Raw genomic sequence first — 18,047 nt, 5'->3', positions numbered from 1 at the left:
ACTGAGTCACCCAGGCGCCCTCAAAACCACTTTTTAAAGTTACAGAAAAGGGGGCACCTGGGTTACTCAGTTAAGTCACCAAATCCTGATTTCAGCTCAGGTCATGAGATTGAGCCCTGCATCATGGCTCCACGCTGAGTGTGAAGCCTGCTTAAGATTCTCTCTCCCTCTCCCTCTGCACCCCGCCCCCTGCCCCACTCAAGTGCATGCCTCCTCTCTCTCTCAAAAAAAAGTGACAGAAAAGATAAAAGGTTTGAAATAGTCATCTCCTTTGAAGAGAATATTCACTTAGACATAGAATCTGGCAGAAAGAAAGTCACAGCACTTCACAGTTGGCATATACTCTAATTTTTTTCGTTTATAATACTTAAATTAAGGAAATGACAAAGCAGAGAAGCAAATTTCACCTTTAAAAACATTAAAAACTCACAACACTCTTCAAAAAAATGTACTTTAATTCCAAAAGAGATTAATCTAGAATGAACACTATCATTTTCTACTATTTCTACTTGTGTAGTAAAGCAGTGAAAGAAACAACTTGCTATAATAAACAACATAGATTTTTACATTTCTTTTATCCAAGTTTCCTACTTGTATTTGTACTATACATAATGCCACCTTAGATTTAAGAGTCCTAACAGGATTAAAACATGTTTTTGCATCTACTATTTTATGCCTATGAAGAATAAAGGCCACATCTGAACATATAATAGCCTCATATCTAAAGAACAAGTTTAATTACTGTGTCCTCCAGAGAAGGAAATTTTCATACATGATTAATGATCTGATTCCACTAAAAAAACAACAAAATTTCAGCAAATGTGAAAAAATCCTGCTGTTAATTCATGATCTGAGAAAAAAAAAAAGATAATTCATTCTTCCACAGAAAAAGTGGGTTTAGAGAACAGTTCTGATCATTTTACGTGGTAAAGTATCAAGTCTAATAACCAACCCCTTGCTCAGGACAAAATGATTTCAACATTTCTTCTTCTGAACTGCTCAGTAACCCCAAGTGATTTTTAAATTGGGAGGCAGATTACTGGCAATAAGTTCATCAAATTTAGATCTATCATGGATAGGCACATTATAGAAATCAAGAACATCTCTGACCCTACACATCTGGTGAAGCCTGGAGTTGGGCACGGCATGGCCCAGGTCATCAGCTAAACGTGCCAACAAACCGAATTTCAGATGACCATCTTCCAGGGACACATCCTGCCAATTGCTAGGAACAGATGAGCCAAAAATTTCTTTGACACAAGATTCCACACGACTCTGGAGATCTTCAGGTGGTATGTATGTTCGGCTTCGTAAGGGTGGACACACCAAAACAGGTTCTTCCTTCACCTCTTCTACTGTCTCAGCCACCACTGGCTTTTTCTCTTTTCTGGAATGATCAAAAACAAATATATGAATCTTTGGTTAACTAATGTACACTAATGTAGCTGACAAGCTGACGAACACCAGACCCAACCTTATCTATCTATCTAAATCAATAAATAATATGCACACTTACTACTCTTCCAGGCACTGTGGAGAGAATAAGATAGGTATCTGCCTTTGGAAGCTTATAACTGAATTGGGCTGGTACACACAGAAAAGAAAATTACAGATTTTACATGCTCTAAGAATTCCAGTAACAGGTAAAGAGGCAAATCATTTGCCTGGGATTCCCAGTTTCTAAAACCCATCCTACCTCTCTAACCTCATCTCCTACTAATCTCCTATATACACTCTATGCCCTACCCAAACTAAACTACTACATTCTGTTTCCCTCTTTCCTGGTGTCATGTGTTACCTCAAGTTATATCCTATTGGAAATGCCTATCTTTCATCTTCCCTTATAGAATCTTTTTTTTTTTTAAGATTTTATTTATTTGACAGAAAGAAAGCAAGAGAGGGAACACAAGAAGGGGGAGTGGGTGGGAGAGGGAGAAGCAGGCTCCGTGCTGAGCAGGGAGCCCGATGCAGGGCTCGATTCCAGGACCCCGGCATCATGACCTGAGCCATAGGCAGATGCTTAACGACTGAGCCACCCAGGCGCCCCTTCACCTATAGAATCTTACTTTAAGTCCTAGAACAGAACTGTTCTCTTCCAAGAAGCTTTACTTGATTTCCCCAAATATAACTATAAATTCCTCTGATCTACTATAGCATTTTATATTGCTTTAACAGCATGTCACATCCTACGTGAGTTTTAATTTTTTTACATTCTACTTCTCTTATCAGATCAGGGTTTCTGAGCCCAAACACTGACATTTTGGACCAGATAATTCTTTGTTGTAGGGGGCTATCATGTTCACTGTAAGATGCCCAGCAGCAACCCTGGCCTCTATCCAGGGTAGGGTAAATGCCATAGCATTCCTGTCCTCAAGTCATAACCAAATGACATAGCCAAATGTCCAGATGGGCAAAATTATCCCTGGTTAAGAACCACTGTACCAAATTATAAACTCCCGTTCTATTTATTATAAAGACCTGTTTTATTGATTTGGGGTCCTTTGAAAACTGCGTGAATAACTATTACTGAGAACAAGGGCCAATGTTAGGAAATCTACCCGATACACTACTTCAGTGCTTACTGAAATAGTAGTTCATGATCTGACTCTTGTTTTCCATGGAGTTGGTATCGGACTGGGATTGGTCATCCTTACAGAAATTGGAGGCATTGGAAAAAAAAGAGAAAGGAAAGAAAAGAAGTCTGGCCAAGAATGCGGTTTGTAGCACTATTTCCCTTTGCCTACTCAAAGACTCTTCCAGCAATTTAGCCCTCATTCTGCATCAATTCTTTATCAATATTTCTCTCTACCTACTACAGTACTCCCGGGGCACACAATATGCTGCTGTAAAAATCTCCCATCTTCAAAGAAAAACAGAAATACCCCCTAGACTCCATGTTCCTACCCAGTTTCCCAAAGAGTTGTCTACATTTATGTCTACTTCATCACCTCCCATTTTCTCCTCAAAACTACTCGTCACATTTCATCAGAATGAAATGTATCCATTCCTTCCATCTCAGTAATCTCGTACACTGCTCTAGTTTTCTACATAATTTACCACTTTCTGAAATTATATCCTACGTTTTTTTGCCTCCATCAGAATATATGCTCTATGAAGACAAATATTTGGTCTGACTTATTAACAACTGGATCCCTAACACCTAAACAGCTGACATTTAGCAGACACTCTATAAATTTGCGATGAATGAATGAATGAAACAAACCTGAAGGAGATTTGAGATACTACTACTAACCAAAAAAGAGGGGAAGCTAATAAATCCATGAACACATGACAAAAATCCTTCCGGATGGAAAGAGTTTCTGCTTGAAACCTGAGGGCATAAATTGCTCCCTGAGGTTCCCACAAGTTTTGATGTCCTAACACTGTGAGTCAAACAGATTTACCTTCAAAATGTTCCACATGGTGCTGTGGGAAAAGCAGGAGATGGGGAGGCGTCAAAGACCTGGGGGTTCTGGTTCCAGCTCTGCCATTAACCTGCTTTTGGCAAAAAACTTCCTCTCCATGGAGCCTCAGTTTCCCCATATGTCAGAGCTCTGAGAAGGGACTTTGTTTCGCTACTGTAAACTACTTAGGGAAATGCTGGCCCAGTCCTGGCGTTTAATAACGATCTGTTGAGTGAATCAATGAATGAACAAATGAAAAAAATGAGGAGGCCACACTTCGTTTCTGAATCTTCCGTGTGAAGAAATATACCGCGCAAATGAACTTAGTTTACCGAGCGCTTTCACGTTCATGTTCTATGTTGCTCGTTGCAAAGAGTCATTTGTTTCCAGACACCGCACCTGACGCCTGGAACACGTGGTCAGTACTGTTTGCTTAATAAATTGACTGAAATGGGAGGGAAAGAGAGCGGTATCTCCGTGATGAGGAAAACTGAGGCCTAGCCTGGGCCCCACCACTCCAGGAGACCCGCGCCTACACTTCTGAACTCCGAACCATAATCCAAGCTCAGAACCCGGGTCCCGTCTTAATAGCATGACGTTTCTGAATTCGTCCTTTCATCCTCCTCAGTTTCTCTCCTTACTTTCCCTGAACGAGACCCACCATCCAACCTTCCGCTTTACCTGAATCGAGACCAAAATTCTCTGCGTGGTGCCCCTAAGACGATCCACGTGAGACCTCTTCTGGTAACACCAGACACTGACAGCGCCGCCATCTCGGAGGAGAGCTGCGTGATAGAGCTGGGCCCTCAGCTGGCAGTGACGCGCCAAGACCAGCCAGTCAGGTGTAAGCTTAGTGGTAGGTGTTCCCTTTTTCCTGTTAAGCGTCACCAGCTTCTCCCTCCCCCCCTTTGCATGCCGGGAAATGTAGTCCGGTGGCCATTGCCGGCGGAGGCTGGACCGAGGCGTTCTCTCAGAGCATGACGGGAGTTGTAGTTGGGGGCGTCCCGGGAAGGTTCCGGGTGACGCCTTCTGGTCCGGGGGCGGGCGGTCATAGCGCTCTTTGGCTGAAAGGAGGAGGAACTGGCAACCGGGAGGAGGCTCTAGCGAGGCCTTGAAGGCTGCGCAGCTAGGCGGGGTGGGAATTTGGGTTTGGGGGACGGCCAAGTAGCGCGTCTGATATGCTGCTGGGGTCGTGACCGCTCGGGGACCGAGGCAGGACCCGGCCAGACCCAGGCTGGAGGCCTCGCCTTCGTCGGGCCTAATTTCTAAAGGCTAGGTAGGCCTCACGAAAGGCTCCTATTCGTGCGACCGCGCGGGTTCCTGCCCTGATTTTCTGTCCGGGAGATGGCCTCCCCGAGCCCCCCGCCGGAGCCAAAGGTAAGTCGGCCTTCTGGGTACCCCGTTCTCTCGCCACTACCGGAGCTAGGCCGCGCCACCGCCCCCCCGCCCCCCCCACCCCCCACCCCCCCGTCTCCCTACCTCCCTACCTCCCTGACCGTGGTCTTTTGGGCCAGCGATTTGCAAGGAAGTACCACGTAGTGCTCTGAATTGTGATTCGCGACCAGATCGTCCACTTGGCCCCCCCCCTTTTTTTTCCAAGAGCGACTTGGTAAATCAGTTGAAGAAAATTAGTAATGCTCCAGACAAGCGCTCTCATTTGAGTTCTTCCAGATGAGGCACCATTTTTTACCTTCCCCCGTGTCTTGTGCGCCTGTCACGATGCATGGACCCAAGGTAGACGCTTGGAGAACTTCATGGAATTGAACGGGGTTCCAAGCCAATGCGGAGAGAGTTGGAGCCGGGCAATGAGGTGCAGGAAACTTGGGGAGTTTGGGAGCAGCTTACTAGAATAAAAATGTTAGGGTATAATGATTAAACCAGAAAAGCTCTATCGTTAGGACCCTCACTACTGACGTCAAGATCCAGTTCAGTTATCCTCTAGTTTGAGGTGCCTGTTTGTTACAGAATTGGGCCCTATTTGGAAACTCTTGGTTATCATGTTCCTTCTAGCCCACCCGGCCCTGATAAGTGATTGCTTCTGCTACTTTCAGTGGTAGAATTGTCCTTGAGACAACAAGAACTGACTACAGAAATCATACTATTTCAGGGGTTGCTGACATTTGAGGATGTGGCTGTGTTTTTTACCCAGGAGGAGTGGGATTATCTGGATCCAGCTCAGAGAAGCCTGTATAAAGATGTCATGATGGAGAATTATGGAAACCTGGTCTCACTGGGTAAGAATCTTTTGTTTCTCTGATTCAAATATCTAAGAGGCTATCAGAAATCACACTCTGAGAACACTTGGACCACTACCAGTACCAAAACTGCTTTATTCCAAAGTTCTGATTCATATCTTTCAGCCATTAGTTGTTTCCATGACTGTCATCCCTAGCATCCTTGCAATAACCAAAATACATGCCTTTCTGGCTTCTTATCTTCATAATCTCATTCCCATATTGCTCTGTACTTTCCCTCCTGGCTCATCCTCCCACTGCTTTCCTCCCACCCCTTTTCACTCTGCCTTCTGGAGCCCCTGTTCTTCTTCACATAATGTTCCTTACCCCTCCTGGCCTTAACGAAAACTGGCACTTTCCCAAGGACACCATTTCTCTGGCAGAGGCTGCTTTTTCTCCCACATCCTCTTTCCCCACCCCATCCTTTGTCTCAGGGCTAGAAGGGAGAAGTTACTGTTCTCCTGCCTTCTCAGTGCTCTTCCCAAAGTATTAGTTTAACCCTTTAAGCAAAATCTCTCTCCTTGGAGGCCTCAGCAGTCTTGTTCTACCCACTCAATGCCTTTTCACTATCATCTGGCAACATATCTTGGGCCTTCACCATAGATTTTGTCACATTTCAGAATCTTCTCTATGCTCACCTGTGCCATCAGTGATGTAGTCATTACTTAAGCCTCACGATATTCCCTGACCATATTCTCTTCAGGGACCTGGCTTTCCTTTTTTGTTCAGCTCACATCAGTGATCAAACCCTCAATTTTGTCAAAGCAGGCAAATCTTTAACCCTAATATCTTACTCTTTGAGAATTATTCAGACATTATTAATTATTATTTTAGATTAACTAAACAGGGGTGACCAAAACAGACATGATCTCTGTCCATGTGGAGCTTACGCTAACTTCTTACTTTTTACCTCTCCTACTCCTTTCCTTCTACAACTACTTATTCTTAATCATGTTTCCTGTTCCTTGACTTCTTTTCTCCCCCCAGGTTATCAGTCCTCTCCTAACCTTGGCCTCCTCATCTGATCCCTGGACCTACATGTGAATTATCACCAGCATGCTCTCTTGCCACTTTGTCATTGTGCTCTACGCATTCTGCAAATTTCAAATTCTGTATTGGTTATAAAATCTGCCTTTTCTCCTACCAGAGTTACTAAACACAAGCAGGAGAAGTTCTTTAACTGAAAGGATTGATGCTCTGTATATATGTATGCATGGCTTTTCTTATAGTCTGCAGTGGGTTTTTACATCTCAGCCTATTCTTTATCATTGATTTGCTCATTCCCTTCTTCCTTTAAATGACTATTCCAAAAACTAAAGAAGTTTTCCTTGGGTCCCTCACTCAGTGGTGGACCTCACTTTCTGTTTCACAGAGAAGATAGAGGCCACTAAATGCGAACTCTCAACTTTTCTCCCCTTCACGGGCATGCTTAAGACTGCTCCCGTTTCCTCACTTCTCCAGGAACTTACCCATCTGTAATCTCCCCCCTCCCCCCTTACAACTTTAGTCTCTATTCCTTCTGCCCTGGTACCTTTATTTTGATAATAGGTATGTTTATGACTTCCAGTTGGGGAAAGGAGAGAGGTGGGTGGCGATCCTTTGAGCCACAGTCTCCTTGCTGCTCCCTGTAACCTGCTCCTCATTCACCTAATAGCCAAGTTTTTGTAAGAGTAGTTAATGTGTGTTTTGTACTTTACCTTCCATCATCTCTAAGCCCCTTTTCTTGCTTCTGCCATTCCGCTTAAATTGTTTAACATTGGTCTCTAATAACCCAGTTGTCAAATGCAGTAGACTCTTTTTTTGGACCTTATTTCATTTTGCCTCTCTATAGATATTTGAAACTCTTTATTGCTTCCTTCTATTGCCTTACATTCTCACACTTCCTCTCAGTTTATATCCTTTCTTTGGCAAAGCTTATCTACACTCAGATCATCACCTACCTCTATGTGATAAGTCCCAAATCTTTACTTTCACCTTTGAGAAGCAGTCGGAGCTTAACTGCCTAAGTAAAAATCCTGGTTCAACCCCATTTGCAAGCCTTGTGACTATGGGTGAATTACATAACCTTTCCATGCCTGTTTCTTTTTTACAAAATGGAAATAATAATAGCACTTACCTCTTTGGGTTACTGAGTTAATATGTGTAAAGTACTTAGGATACTGATTAGCATGTAGTAAGTATAATACAAATGTTGATTGCTATCATTGTATTCGTTATCTTCTGTAAGAGCTCTAAAATCTTTGTCATCTTCTTTTGAAGACCACATAAATAACTCACACCTGGCAAATTTCAAATAATCCCTTCAGATCTCAAGAGCTTCCTCTTTGGAATTAAGTACTCCTTTTTCTGTGCTACTGTATACACTTCTGTTGAATTTATCACACTGTACTCTAATCATTCTTTATGTTATTTCTTTAACCAGACTGGTTTCCATGAGGACAGTAACTATATTTTTTTCATTTGATTTCTCCAGCACTTAGCACAGAGCCATATATATTATATGCTTAGGACAGAACCATATATATTATATGCTTCTAAATATTTGTGTAATGGAATGAATGAATATACTCAAGATTCAGTACCCCTTGACTAGATTATTGCACTAGTCCATGAACTAGCCCCTTGCCTCCAATCTCCCTTTCTTTTAATACATTCTATTTACTGCCACCAAAGTGATTCTGTTAATTAACTGCTTACAATTTATAATTCCTGATAGCCTAAAGGATAAAAATCTTAATTTCTTGTTACACCTACTAGGGCCTCTCTAAATAGCCCCTGCCTGGCTTTCTAGCATCATCTATTATTTTTGCACACCACTTCAATCTCCAGCCATATCAGCTGCTGATTTTTTTCCCCAATATGCCATGGTGTCTCTGAGTCATTGTCAGCTTTATCCATGCATATGGTATCCTGGCTGATAGAACCAGACAAATGCCTAGCCTTGTCTGCCCCTACTACTGTAAAATGTGAGTTACCATATGGACGAAGGCATGGCAGTGAGCCCATCTGTGATCTCCTACTTTCAGGCTCTCATTTTAGCCGAACTACAACTTTTTATCAGTTATTATTTCTCCCTCCACAATCTTTTCATCTGTAGACTCTGTCTCCATTCCCTTGATGAGAGTTCCCTTGCTGAAAGATCACTATTAACTTGATTTTTTCTAATGTAGTGTTTTCCTGCACGTCATCTTGCTGCTTTACTTAGTACAGCTCTCTTTCAAATTTAATTTTGGTCCTTTATTCATACCTTTCCTTTCTATGATGATTTTTCTTTAAACACTTTAGTAACTTTGTTGATAATACAACTGACAGCTTAATCTCAGTTCTCAGTCTTTCAGTTCTTTTCAAATGAAATGGACTTCTTCAGTTTTAATGACTCCTTTCTAGTCTGCTTGAGCCATATTGGACCTTGACAGCATTGGGAATTGCTGTTTCTGTAAGATGTTAAACTCATTGTTTCTTTTCTTAGATTATAGTCTTTTCTCAGTTATTTGTTCAACTACTCATCCATTCAATAAATAGTTAATCAAGCACTGTGCTAGCGCTAGGAATGCAGATTCTTCCCCATTCTCTCATTCTTTTACCAAGAAAACTGTTCTTTCTATACTCTTGGATACCGGGGTTGGTAGCTATGGTCAGTCCACAGGCCAAATCTGGCACACTGTTTTTATAAATAAAGTTTTATTGGAATGTAGACATTCCCACTTTTATTGTATTATCTATTACTACTTTCCTGCTGTATTGGCAGAGTTGAATAATTGCAGTAGAGTCCATATGGCTGACAAAGCCAAAAATATTTATTGTCTGGCCCTTTTTAGAAAATGTGTGGTAACTCTTGTTCTGTCCTAAAGTTTAGCCACTTCCACTTTACCATTTCCTTGCCTTTTCTATCTCTCTGCAGCTACCATATTATTAAAACTGATTAGAGTATAGAAATCAACTCAAACTATCTTAAGCCAACAAGAGAACTTATTGTAGGGACCGAGGTGGCACACAGAATATATGAGCATGACTCCAACTGGATGTCAGAAAAGGATTAAACCCAGGGGCATCTGGGTGGCTCAGTTGGTTAAGCATCTGACTCTTGATCTCGGCTCAGGTCTTGATCCCAAGGTCATGAGTTTCAAGCTCCATATCTGCCATGGAGCCTACTTAAAAAACAAAAACAAAAAAACCTACACCCAAAAATTGGATTGCTCAGGAAGTCAGGAATGAACTCTATCTTTGCATTCTGTTTCTTTCTTCTTGGTAGAGTAGTCTTTCCTCCTCATATCCACATGCTTCTGTCCCTATAGCTTGTGAGTTGATAGATTACAATTCTAGTCATGTTGGAATAACTGCCTATTTCAGTTTTAATTCCAAATTCCTGGGAGAGATGCGCTTTTGAGTCAACTCTCTACTATAGACAAATTAGCTTATGATCACAGGATGGGAACACAGAATACAAGCATGGCAGAGACCGCAGAAGGTGATTATATCTACCAAGCCCAGATCTAATGGATAGTCCTTTCTATGCTGCTCTGTGTGGAAGCCTAAACTCACTTGTTTTCTTTACCTGTCTCTCTTTGACCTATTTATTTTCATTCCAGTGCCTCTCTGTTTAATTTACTTAAGCAGTGTATTACATTTTATGCCTGGTATAATAAATTATTCTTTAATATTCTTTTTTAGGATATACTTCCAGTTGAAATTTAGATTCATTGGGGTTTTTTATTCATTCATAGGATTTTGACTGGAATACAATTGGGTTCATAAATTGGTTTAGGAAGAATTAAGATCCTTATAACATTGAATCTCTTTAGCAGTTTGCTTGACTCTATCTGTCTTATGTCCTTCCGAAAATTTTTATGGCTCATTTTCATTTCTCTCATACAATTCTTGTAAGATTTATTCCTTGTTCTATGGTTTTTATTATCGTACAAGGCATATTTTGTTTTTCTATAATATTTACTAATTGCTTACTTTTGGTAGTGAGTACTTACCACTACTTATTTTATATCTTAGTTTTCTTGTTGCTATTATATTTCACTTAATTTTTTTAGAAATTTTATGTAGACATTTATGTTGTTTGTAAATAACAATAATTTTGTCTTATTCCTCTGAGTAAAATCCCTGGAACAACAATACTGGGTAAACATTATAAGGAGACTTGCCCTTCTCACAAGGAATTTACAGTCCCATAGAAGAGATAAATACGTTGCATTCACAGTGCATATAATAGCTATAATGCAGTTATGGATGAGGGCTGGTGATAAAAAACAGAACACCTAGGTCTGCCTAGTGGACTTAGTGAAGGCTTTGTAGAGGAGCTGTTGCTTTGAATTGAATCTTAAAGAGAAACCAAGAGTTTGCCAGGTAAGCAAGGTTGGGGGACATTTAGTAAAATGAGATATGCAAAGAAATGGCATAAAAGAGTAACATAGGTAATTTGCCCACTTCCACTGTGAGAGAGTGGGTAGGAGGGTGACTTGAGGTTTAGAGAACCTTTCGTGAAGTGCTGAGTATCATGGTGTAAAGAGCTTTGATTTGCTCTCACAGGTGATGGAGTACGAGTGAATCTACAGGTGGTGATGTGACTGGAATTCCATTTTATGTACATCTCTCTGGATGCAGTGAAGTAGATATAGTGTGGGGACAGTCTTAAAGGCTAGAGTGAAGGATTATTAGATGGCTTTTGCATAATCCAGGGAAAACATGGAAAGAAGGTAGATACTAGAGAGTTGAATCTTTGATTTTGGTGTATTTTTACCAATAAAAAAAACGGAGAAATCTAGGATGATTTTCTGCTTTGAGTAATGGATGAGGATGCCTATCAAGAGAAGATCATTAGAGATGGAAACATACATGACAGCAAATGATGATGATCCTGTTAATTGTAAGCCCTTTTTGAGACAGGTAAATGGCAATATCCAGAGTATATGTAGAGAGCAAGGTAAGAATGTAAATATGGGTAACAGTAACCTTCAACAGTTAATGAAGGAAGAGAAATACATGAAGGAAATTTATTAGAAAAGGCCAAAGAAGAAGTAGGGAGGGAACTAGAAGAATATAATGGCATAGAAATCAAAAACAGTGTCAAAATGGTCAACAGTGTCAGATGCTGCTGAATAAAGACTGAAAATGTTCATTGTATTTGTTATTCAGGCGTCATTGGTGATTTCGTAGAAGCTTTTCTAGATGCTGGAAACAGAAGCCAGATTTCACAGTAGGTTATAGGGGAAGAGGTGGGCATGGGAAACATACCTGGGAAATGGAAACCTACAGTGTTAAGATTTTATTTCAAAACTTAGATTTCAGGGGCGCCTGGGTGGCTCAGTCGTTGGGCGTCTGTCTTCGGCTCGGGTCATAATCTCAGGGTCCTGGGATCGAGCCTCGCATTGGGGTCCCTGCTCCACGGGAGACCTGCTTCTCCCTCTACCACTCCCTCTGCTTGTGTTCCCTCTCTCTCTGTGTCTCTCTCTGTCACATAGATAAATCTTAAAAAACAAACGAACGAACTTAGATTTCATTAAGAGAAGGATTTCAGGTTCGAGATAAAATTGGGCATATTTATATGCTGAGCATATTTGAATGTATGTTGGCAATGGAGAACAGATGGAAAAAAGAGGAAACAATGGTAGTAATTAAACAAGTGCTCAAGAGACACGCGGGATCAAGAGAAGGTAGATGAATTAGCTTTGGATAGGAATGGGATATATCTTCATGTATCGTTGCAGGTAATTTTATAGGCAGTGGGCAGAAATTGAGGGAGTTCTCTCATCCTTTTTCATTGTGTGAAAGAAAGCAGTCCACTGAAGTGAATTTAAGAAACAATACTATTAGGAGTGTGAGCAGAAATAAAGTTTCTACTAATTTCTTAGGGGAATAAGAGAAGTTTTTTTGGAATAAAATAACTTAATGACTGATTTGAAGTAAGTGAAAAGAAAATTCAGAGATGACTCAAAGGTAGAAGATTAGAAAATTGAGAGAAAAGAGGAAGTCTAAAAAAGAAAATTGTTTAGGGCCGAATAGATATATTTGGTACTGATCAGCTCTTGTAGCGAAATTATCCAGCGGACAGTAAGAGATAGAAAATCAGGAAAAAAGTCAGAGGCAGACTCGAGGGTTCTGTGTGCCACTCTGTTTCATCAGAGACCATTATGTTATCTTTCCTTCAACACATGCAAGATTTTCATTTCTCAGATGTCTTAGAGACTCTCAGTTGGAACTAAATGGTTCCAGCTTGGGCTCTTACATCTTTAGAAGAGTGAGAATCATATATACTTGAAGAACGTGGTAGGATTTGTGGTAGGTGAGGGCATAAGTTACCATAGACTGCTTTTTCTCTTTTCTTTCATTACCCCGACCATGTTCTTTTGTATTTATTTTATTATGTCTTTCTATATCATAGACTCCATATCACTCCAACCCATTATTTTATTTTTAAAAGCCATTTTGTCTCACTGTAGGAACTGCTTTACCTAAATATTCTATTGTAATATTTTCTCTCCCTAGTATACTTGTCATTCATTTTATTTGGTAGGGAACTTCGTGTCTTATCTTTGAATCCTGAATCATTACATGATGCCTGGAGTGCTTTTGTCTGCAATAAGTAAATTCTTGTTAGTAAATGAATTGTTGCTTCCTCTGCTTTGTTTTTGTTTTTTGTTTTTGTCTTTTATCCTTCTCAGCATCATTTTGTGTTCATGTCTGTCAGTTATTTGGTCTACCATAGTCCAGTAATGCTGTCTTACCTCACATTTTCCTGAACCTACTGTTTTCTTTCTGCATCATCCTTTCTTCCTTGATAGAATACTTCATCACAACACTACTTGTTTTATTTCATTGTTTGCCCATCTTACCTTGCAAAATCGTCTGTTGATTTACCTGCCCTTCCTCCCAACTCTGCTCGCCCCTACTAATAACTCATCATTTCCCTCATAAAAACACTCCTTTAGTGTGCCTGGCAGACTCAGTCAGAGGAGCATGCAACTCTTGATCTCGGGGTTGTGAGTTCAAGCCTCATGTTGGGTGTAGAGATTACTAAAAAAATAAAAACTTAAAAGCTTGGTCCTTTGAAACACACACACATACACACACACACTCTTTTCATACCCCTTCTCCAAGAAAAATATTTCATCAGATAACTAATAATATTTATATAGCTTGTATTCTTTGCCGGGTACTGTCCTAAATGCTTTATGTATATAAACTAATTTAATTAATCTTCACTATACTGTGGAGTAGTCATCTGCATTTTATAGATGTAGTGGATTAATTTATGTTAATCTTATTTTCCTAAGCATTTCTCCTTGCTAGCAAAGAGCCCGGCTGATCTTTCTATTTTCTGTTTATTTTTCCAGATGTTTTGAACAGAGATAAGGATGAGGAGCCAACTGTGAAACAAGAAATTGAGGAGATTGAAGAAGAAGTGGAACCACAGGGTGTAATAGTTACAAGAATCAAAAGTGAAATTGACCAAGATCCCATAGGTAGAGAAACCTTTGAACTTGTTGGTAGGTTAGATAAACAGAGAGGAATCTTCTTATGGGAAATACCAAGGGAATCTTTGGCCCAGGAACAGAGAATGTTCAGAGGAAACACTAACATTATTCGTAAGAGACCAAACTCAGAAGAGAAATGCCACAAATGTGAAGAATGTGGAAAAGGTTTTGTCCGCAAGGCCCATTTCATTCAACATCAGAGGGTCCATACTGGTGAGAAGCCTTTTCAATGCAACGAATGTGGGAAAAGTTTTAGTCGCAGTTCATTTGTTATTGAACATCAGAGAATTCACACTGGGGAAAGGCCCTATGAGTGTAATTATTGTGGAAAAACCTTCAGTGTGAGCTCAACCCTTATTAGACATCAGAGAATCCACACTGGAGAGAGACCCTATCAGTGTAATCAGTGTAAACAGAGCTTCAGCCAGAGAAGGAGCCTGGTTAAACATCAAAGGATTCACACAGGTGAGAAACCCCATAAATGTAGTGACTGTGGGAAAGCCTTCAGTTGGAAGTCACACCTTATTGAACATCAGAGAACTCACACTGGTGAGAAACCCTATCACTGTACCAAATGTAAGAAAAGCTTTAGTCGAAATTCATTACTTGTTGAACATCAGAGAATTCACACTGGGGAAAGACCCCATAAATGTGGTGAATGTGGGAAAGCTTTTAGATTAAGTACATACCTTATACAACACCAAAAAATCCACACTGGTGAGAAGCCTTTTCTTTGTATCGAATGTGGAAAAAGCTTCAGTCGGAGCTCATTCCTTATTGAACATCAGAGGATCCATACAGGTGAGAGACCTTATCAGTGCAAAGAGTGCGGGAAAAGCTTCAGTCAGCTGTGCAACCTTACTCGTCATCAGAGAATTCACACAGGCGACAAACCCCATAAATGTGAGGAATGTGGAAAAGCCTTTAGTAGAAGCTCAGGTCTTATTCAGCATCAGAGAATCCACACCAGAGAGAAGACTTATTCATACAGTGAAGCCAAGGAGAGTTTTGATCCAAACTGCAGTCTTGTTATACAGCAGGAAGTCTACCCCAAGGAAAAATCTTATAAATGTGATGAATGTGGGAAAACTTTCAGTGTCAGTGCTCATCTTGTACAACATCAGAGAATCCACACTGGTGAAAAGCCCTATCTATGTACTGTATGCGGGAAAAGCTTTAGTCGGAGCTCATTTCTTATCGAACATCAGAGAATTCACACTGGTGAGAGACCTTATCTGTGCAGACAGTGCGGCAAAAGCTTTAGTCAGCTTTGTAATCTTATTCGACATCAGGGTGTTCACACAGGTAATAAACCCCATAAATGTGATGAATGTGGGAAGGCCTTTAGCCGGAACTCGGGCCTCATTCAGCATCAGAGAATACACACAGGAGAGAAACCTTACAAGTGTGAGAAGTGTGACAAAAGTTTTAGTCAACAGCGCAGCCTTGTCAACCATCAGAAGATCCACGCAGAGGTGCAAACCCAAGAAACCCATGAATGTGATGCTTGTGGCGAAGCCTTCAATTGCCACATATCTCTTATTCAGCATCAAAAATTGCACACTACATGGATGCAGTAAATGTAGAGAAATATTCAAGCTCAGTTTGACTTGAGACTAGCTACCCAAGTGCAGTTTCAGTATGGTTCACCAGGAGTCAGGTTTAGTGACAAAGCAAATTCTCCTTGGCCTCAGGCAAATGGTTTCTAGATTCTGTGAAAGGTGGACAACTGCCCACAGGCAGCTGAAGACTTCCATTCCTCTTTGTTTTGGTGATCATAAAGACTCAGTAATTTATTTAAGCATCTTTTTGTCACACATCTTTCAGCAGAGAGGTCAAACCCAGGTTCAGAGCACTTGGTGTTATAATTAATAAAGGGACAAGGACAAAGTTGCATTGGTACAAGGGAGCTGAAGTTAGAAAACTAGAATAATTATTCAAGAGAGTCCCCTGCCACCATCATATGGTGGTTCATTCAGTTCCGTGATATGTTTGGCAGTACATTCCAAAGCCTAGTAATTAAACATATGATTAAGTTTTTGAGGAAACAGAGCCCCAGTTTTTTTTCAAATTGGTATCCAAAGATTTTTTTGGTCATTGCTTAAGAAAGCCAGTTGTTTGGCATGTGATTGAAAGAAGCAGTTCCAATGCCTTGTGGTTCCCAGATCTGTGAAATGAGTGGACCATTAATCTTACATATAAAGATTATGTGAGTAATTAACAAATGTAGCAAAGGTGTTACCAAGGAACCTTTGGGAGTGCCTTTTTTCAAGATGGGCCCGAAAAAGTGGAGGAAGACACTTCTTTTTGTGCCCTCCCATCTGTGAAACATAATTGTAGTCCTATACAAATAACCTTATTCCTCCACTATCAGCATGCGAAAGTGTACATATTTTGATTACCAAGAGTTGGAAATAAAAAGAACTGGAGTCTATACTAGGAAGCTGAGATATTTTGGTAATTGCTTTGGTTTTTATGGTAACTAGACTTTGCATGCAATTTTAAAATCCTTATTTCTGGTTCTAGGGCTTCCCTTAGTTGATGGTTATATAAACCTGTTAATTCATCTGTTTTAATCATTAAACCTGTTTTGTTTTTTGCTTTGTGTAAGAGTTCTTTGTTATTTTCACGCAAAAATCTATCCTGTCAAATAAATACTGCACTTAAAAATTAGAATCAAGGATTTTAAAAAAATTGCTCTCACTTGTACTTGTGACTACAGGCATACCTTGGAGATACTGTGTTTAGTTCCAGACCACTGCAATGAAGCAAATACTGCAATAAAGCAAGTCAAGTTAATTTTTTTTATTTCTTACTGCATATAAAAGTTATGTTTACACTTTTCAGTAGTCTAGTAAGTATGCAATGGTATTACATCTACAAAAGCAATGTACATGCCTTAATTTTAAAATACCTAAGTACCTATTGCTAAAAAGTGCTGACGATCATTCTGAGCTTTCAGTGAGTCATAGTCACTAATCAGATTAGTGTAACGAATATAATAGTAGTGAAAATGTTTGATATATTGCAAGAATTACCAAATGTGACACAGAGACACAAAGTGAGCAAATGCTGTTAGAGAAATGGAATCAAGAGATTTGCCTGATGCAGGTTTGCCACAAGCCTTCAATTTGTGAAAACAGTATCTGCAGAGCACAGTGAAGCAAACCACAATAGATCGAGGTGTGCCTGTAGTGACCTTTTCTGGGATAGTTCAGTTAGGGTTAAATCCAGATTCTTTAGTTTCTGAGTGTAGAATTCCAAATCACCGGAGCTCTGTAATTCTAACTACCTAATAGTTTGAGCAAAACACCTCCCTTTCTTCTATATTACAGACATTCTGAACGTCTCCTCCACGCTTTCATCTTCCCCTGGGAGTATTTGTGTGTGTACATGTGAATGTGAAGGTATATGTGTAGAAATCGTGCTCCCTCCTATTCAAATTAGGTACTCGTAGTCAGCATACAGTTAACTTGTCAAAACAGAGTTTGTAGCCCAATGAAAAGTACAAAAAATAACTGAAAATGTGCTTGATGCCTCAATTATCCTCCTGCCTGAAATTTCCCGTTTTACTTATTCTCTACGAGTCATTCTCAGGCCGACGACTCAGCTAATAATGAGGTTCTTAGACGTGTTCTCAGTATTTTGAAAAGCCTAATGTGAAGTATGTTTTCCATACGTGATAGTTGCATGCACACTTAAGCATTGTGCCTTTTGCTGCAGTTGCATCTGTTTCACGTATGGTTATCTTGCTTAGCAGAAGCTCTGGCTGTTGACCTCATCATAATGTGGGGACATGGTCAGATGAGATATTCCTACTAAAATAACAATTTTTAATATCCTTGGTTGTGAGTCTGGAGTGATAGCTCAAAACTCCGGTTGCAGTGAAACAATTCTTGATTATATATACAATTCATTGCTTATGT

At 40.2% G+C, this 18,047-nt stretch overlaps 2 protein-coding genes across 6 annotated transcripts; one reads left to right on the top strand and one right to left on the bottom strand.

The window, feature by feature from the left end:
• Positions 1-437: 437 nt before the first annotated feature.
• On the bottom strand, positions 438-4,282 carry MRPL50 (mitochondrial ribosomal protein L50). The gene is made up of 2 exons (XM_025888448.2): positions 4,086-4,282; positions 438-1,387 (listed from the first exon to the last, which is right to left on the bottom strand). The coding sequence occupies exons 1-2, from the start codon at positions 4,175-4,177 to the stop codon at positions 1,000-1,002; spliced, it is 480 nt and encodes a 159-aa protein (XP_025744233.1). The 5' UTR covers positions 4,178-4,282; the 3' UTR covers positions 438-999.
• Positions 4,283-4,440: 158 nt separating this feature from the next.
• On the top strand, positions 4,441-16,726 carry ZNF189 (zinc finger protein 189). 5 transcript variants are annotated; one of them, XM_073876656.1, is made up of 4 exons: positions 4,731-4,781; positions 5,554-5,638; positions 11,783-11,843; positions 13,981-16,726. In XM_073876656.1, exons 3-4 carry the CDS (start codon positions 11,816-11,818, stop codon positions 15,699-15,701), a joined length of 1,749 nt encoding a protein of 582 aa, XP_073732757.1. In that variant the 5' UTR covers positions 4,731-4,781; positions 5,554-5,638; positions 11,783-11,815; the 3' UTR covers positions 15,702-16,726. The 5 variants fall into 5 exon arrangements, with proteins under 5 accessions (XP_073732756.1, XP_025744231.1, XP_025744230.1 ...); XM_025888447.2 differs by having other exon boundaries at positions 4,765-4,781; positions 5,557-5,638; XM_073876655.1 differs by lacking the exon at positions 11,783-11,843 and having other exon boundaries at positions 4,441-4,781; positions 5,557-5,638.
• The last annotated feature ends 1,321 nt before the right edge of the window (positions 16,727-18,047 follow it).

Source organism: Callorhinus ursinus, unplaced genomic scaffold, assembly GCF_003265705.2.
Source record: "Callorhinus ursinus isolate GAN/ISIS: 27379988/994484 unplaced genomic scaffold, GSC_fseal_2.0 scaffold24, whole genome shotgun sequence".
NCBI lineage: Eukaryota > Metazoa > Chordata > Mammalia > Carnivora > Otariidae > Callorhinus > Callorhinus ursinus.
The sequence above is the reverse complement of the archived record's forward strand: the minus strand, read 5'-3'. Positions and strand labels throughout refer to the sequence as shown.

Bases quoted from the DNA above. Each gene is read 5' to 3' on its own strand.
- MRPL50 (XM_025888448.2), bottom strand. From the start codon at position 4,177: ATGGCGGCGCTGTCAGTGTCTGGTGTTACCAGAAGAGGTCTCACGTGG. The intron at 1,388-4,085 runs GTAAAGCGGAAG...TGATCATTCCAG, and splicing joins GAATTTTGGTCTCGATTCAG to AAAAGAGAAAAAGCCAGTGG.
- ZNF189 (XM_025888445.2), top strand. From the start codon at position 4,749: ATGGCCTCCCCGAGCCCCCCGCCGGAGCCAAAG. The intron at 4,782-5,511 runs GTAAGTCGGCCT...ATACTATTTCAG, and splicing joins GCCCCCCGCCGGAGCCAAAG to GGGTTGCTGACATTTGAGGA. The intron at 5,639-13,980 runs GTAAGAATCTTT...TTATTTTTCCAG, and splicing joins TGGAAACCTGGTCTCACTGG to ATGTTTTGAACAGAGATAAG.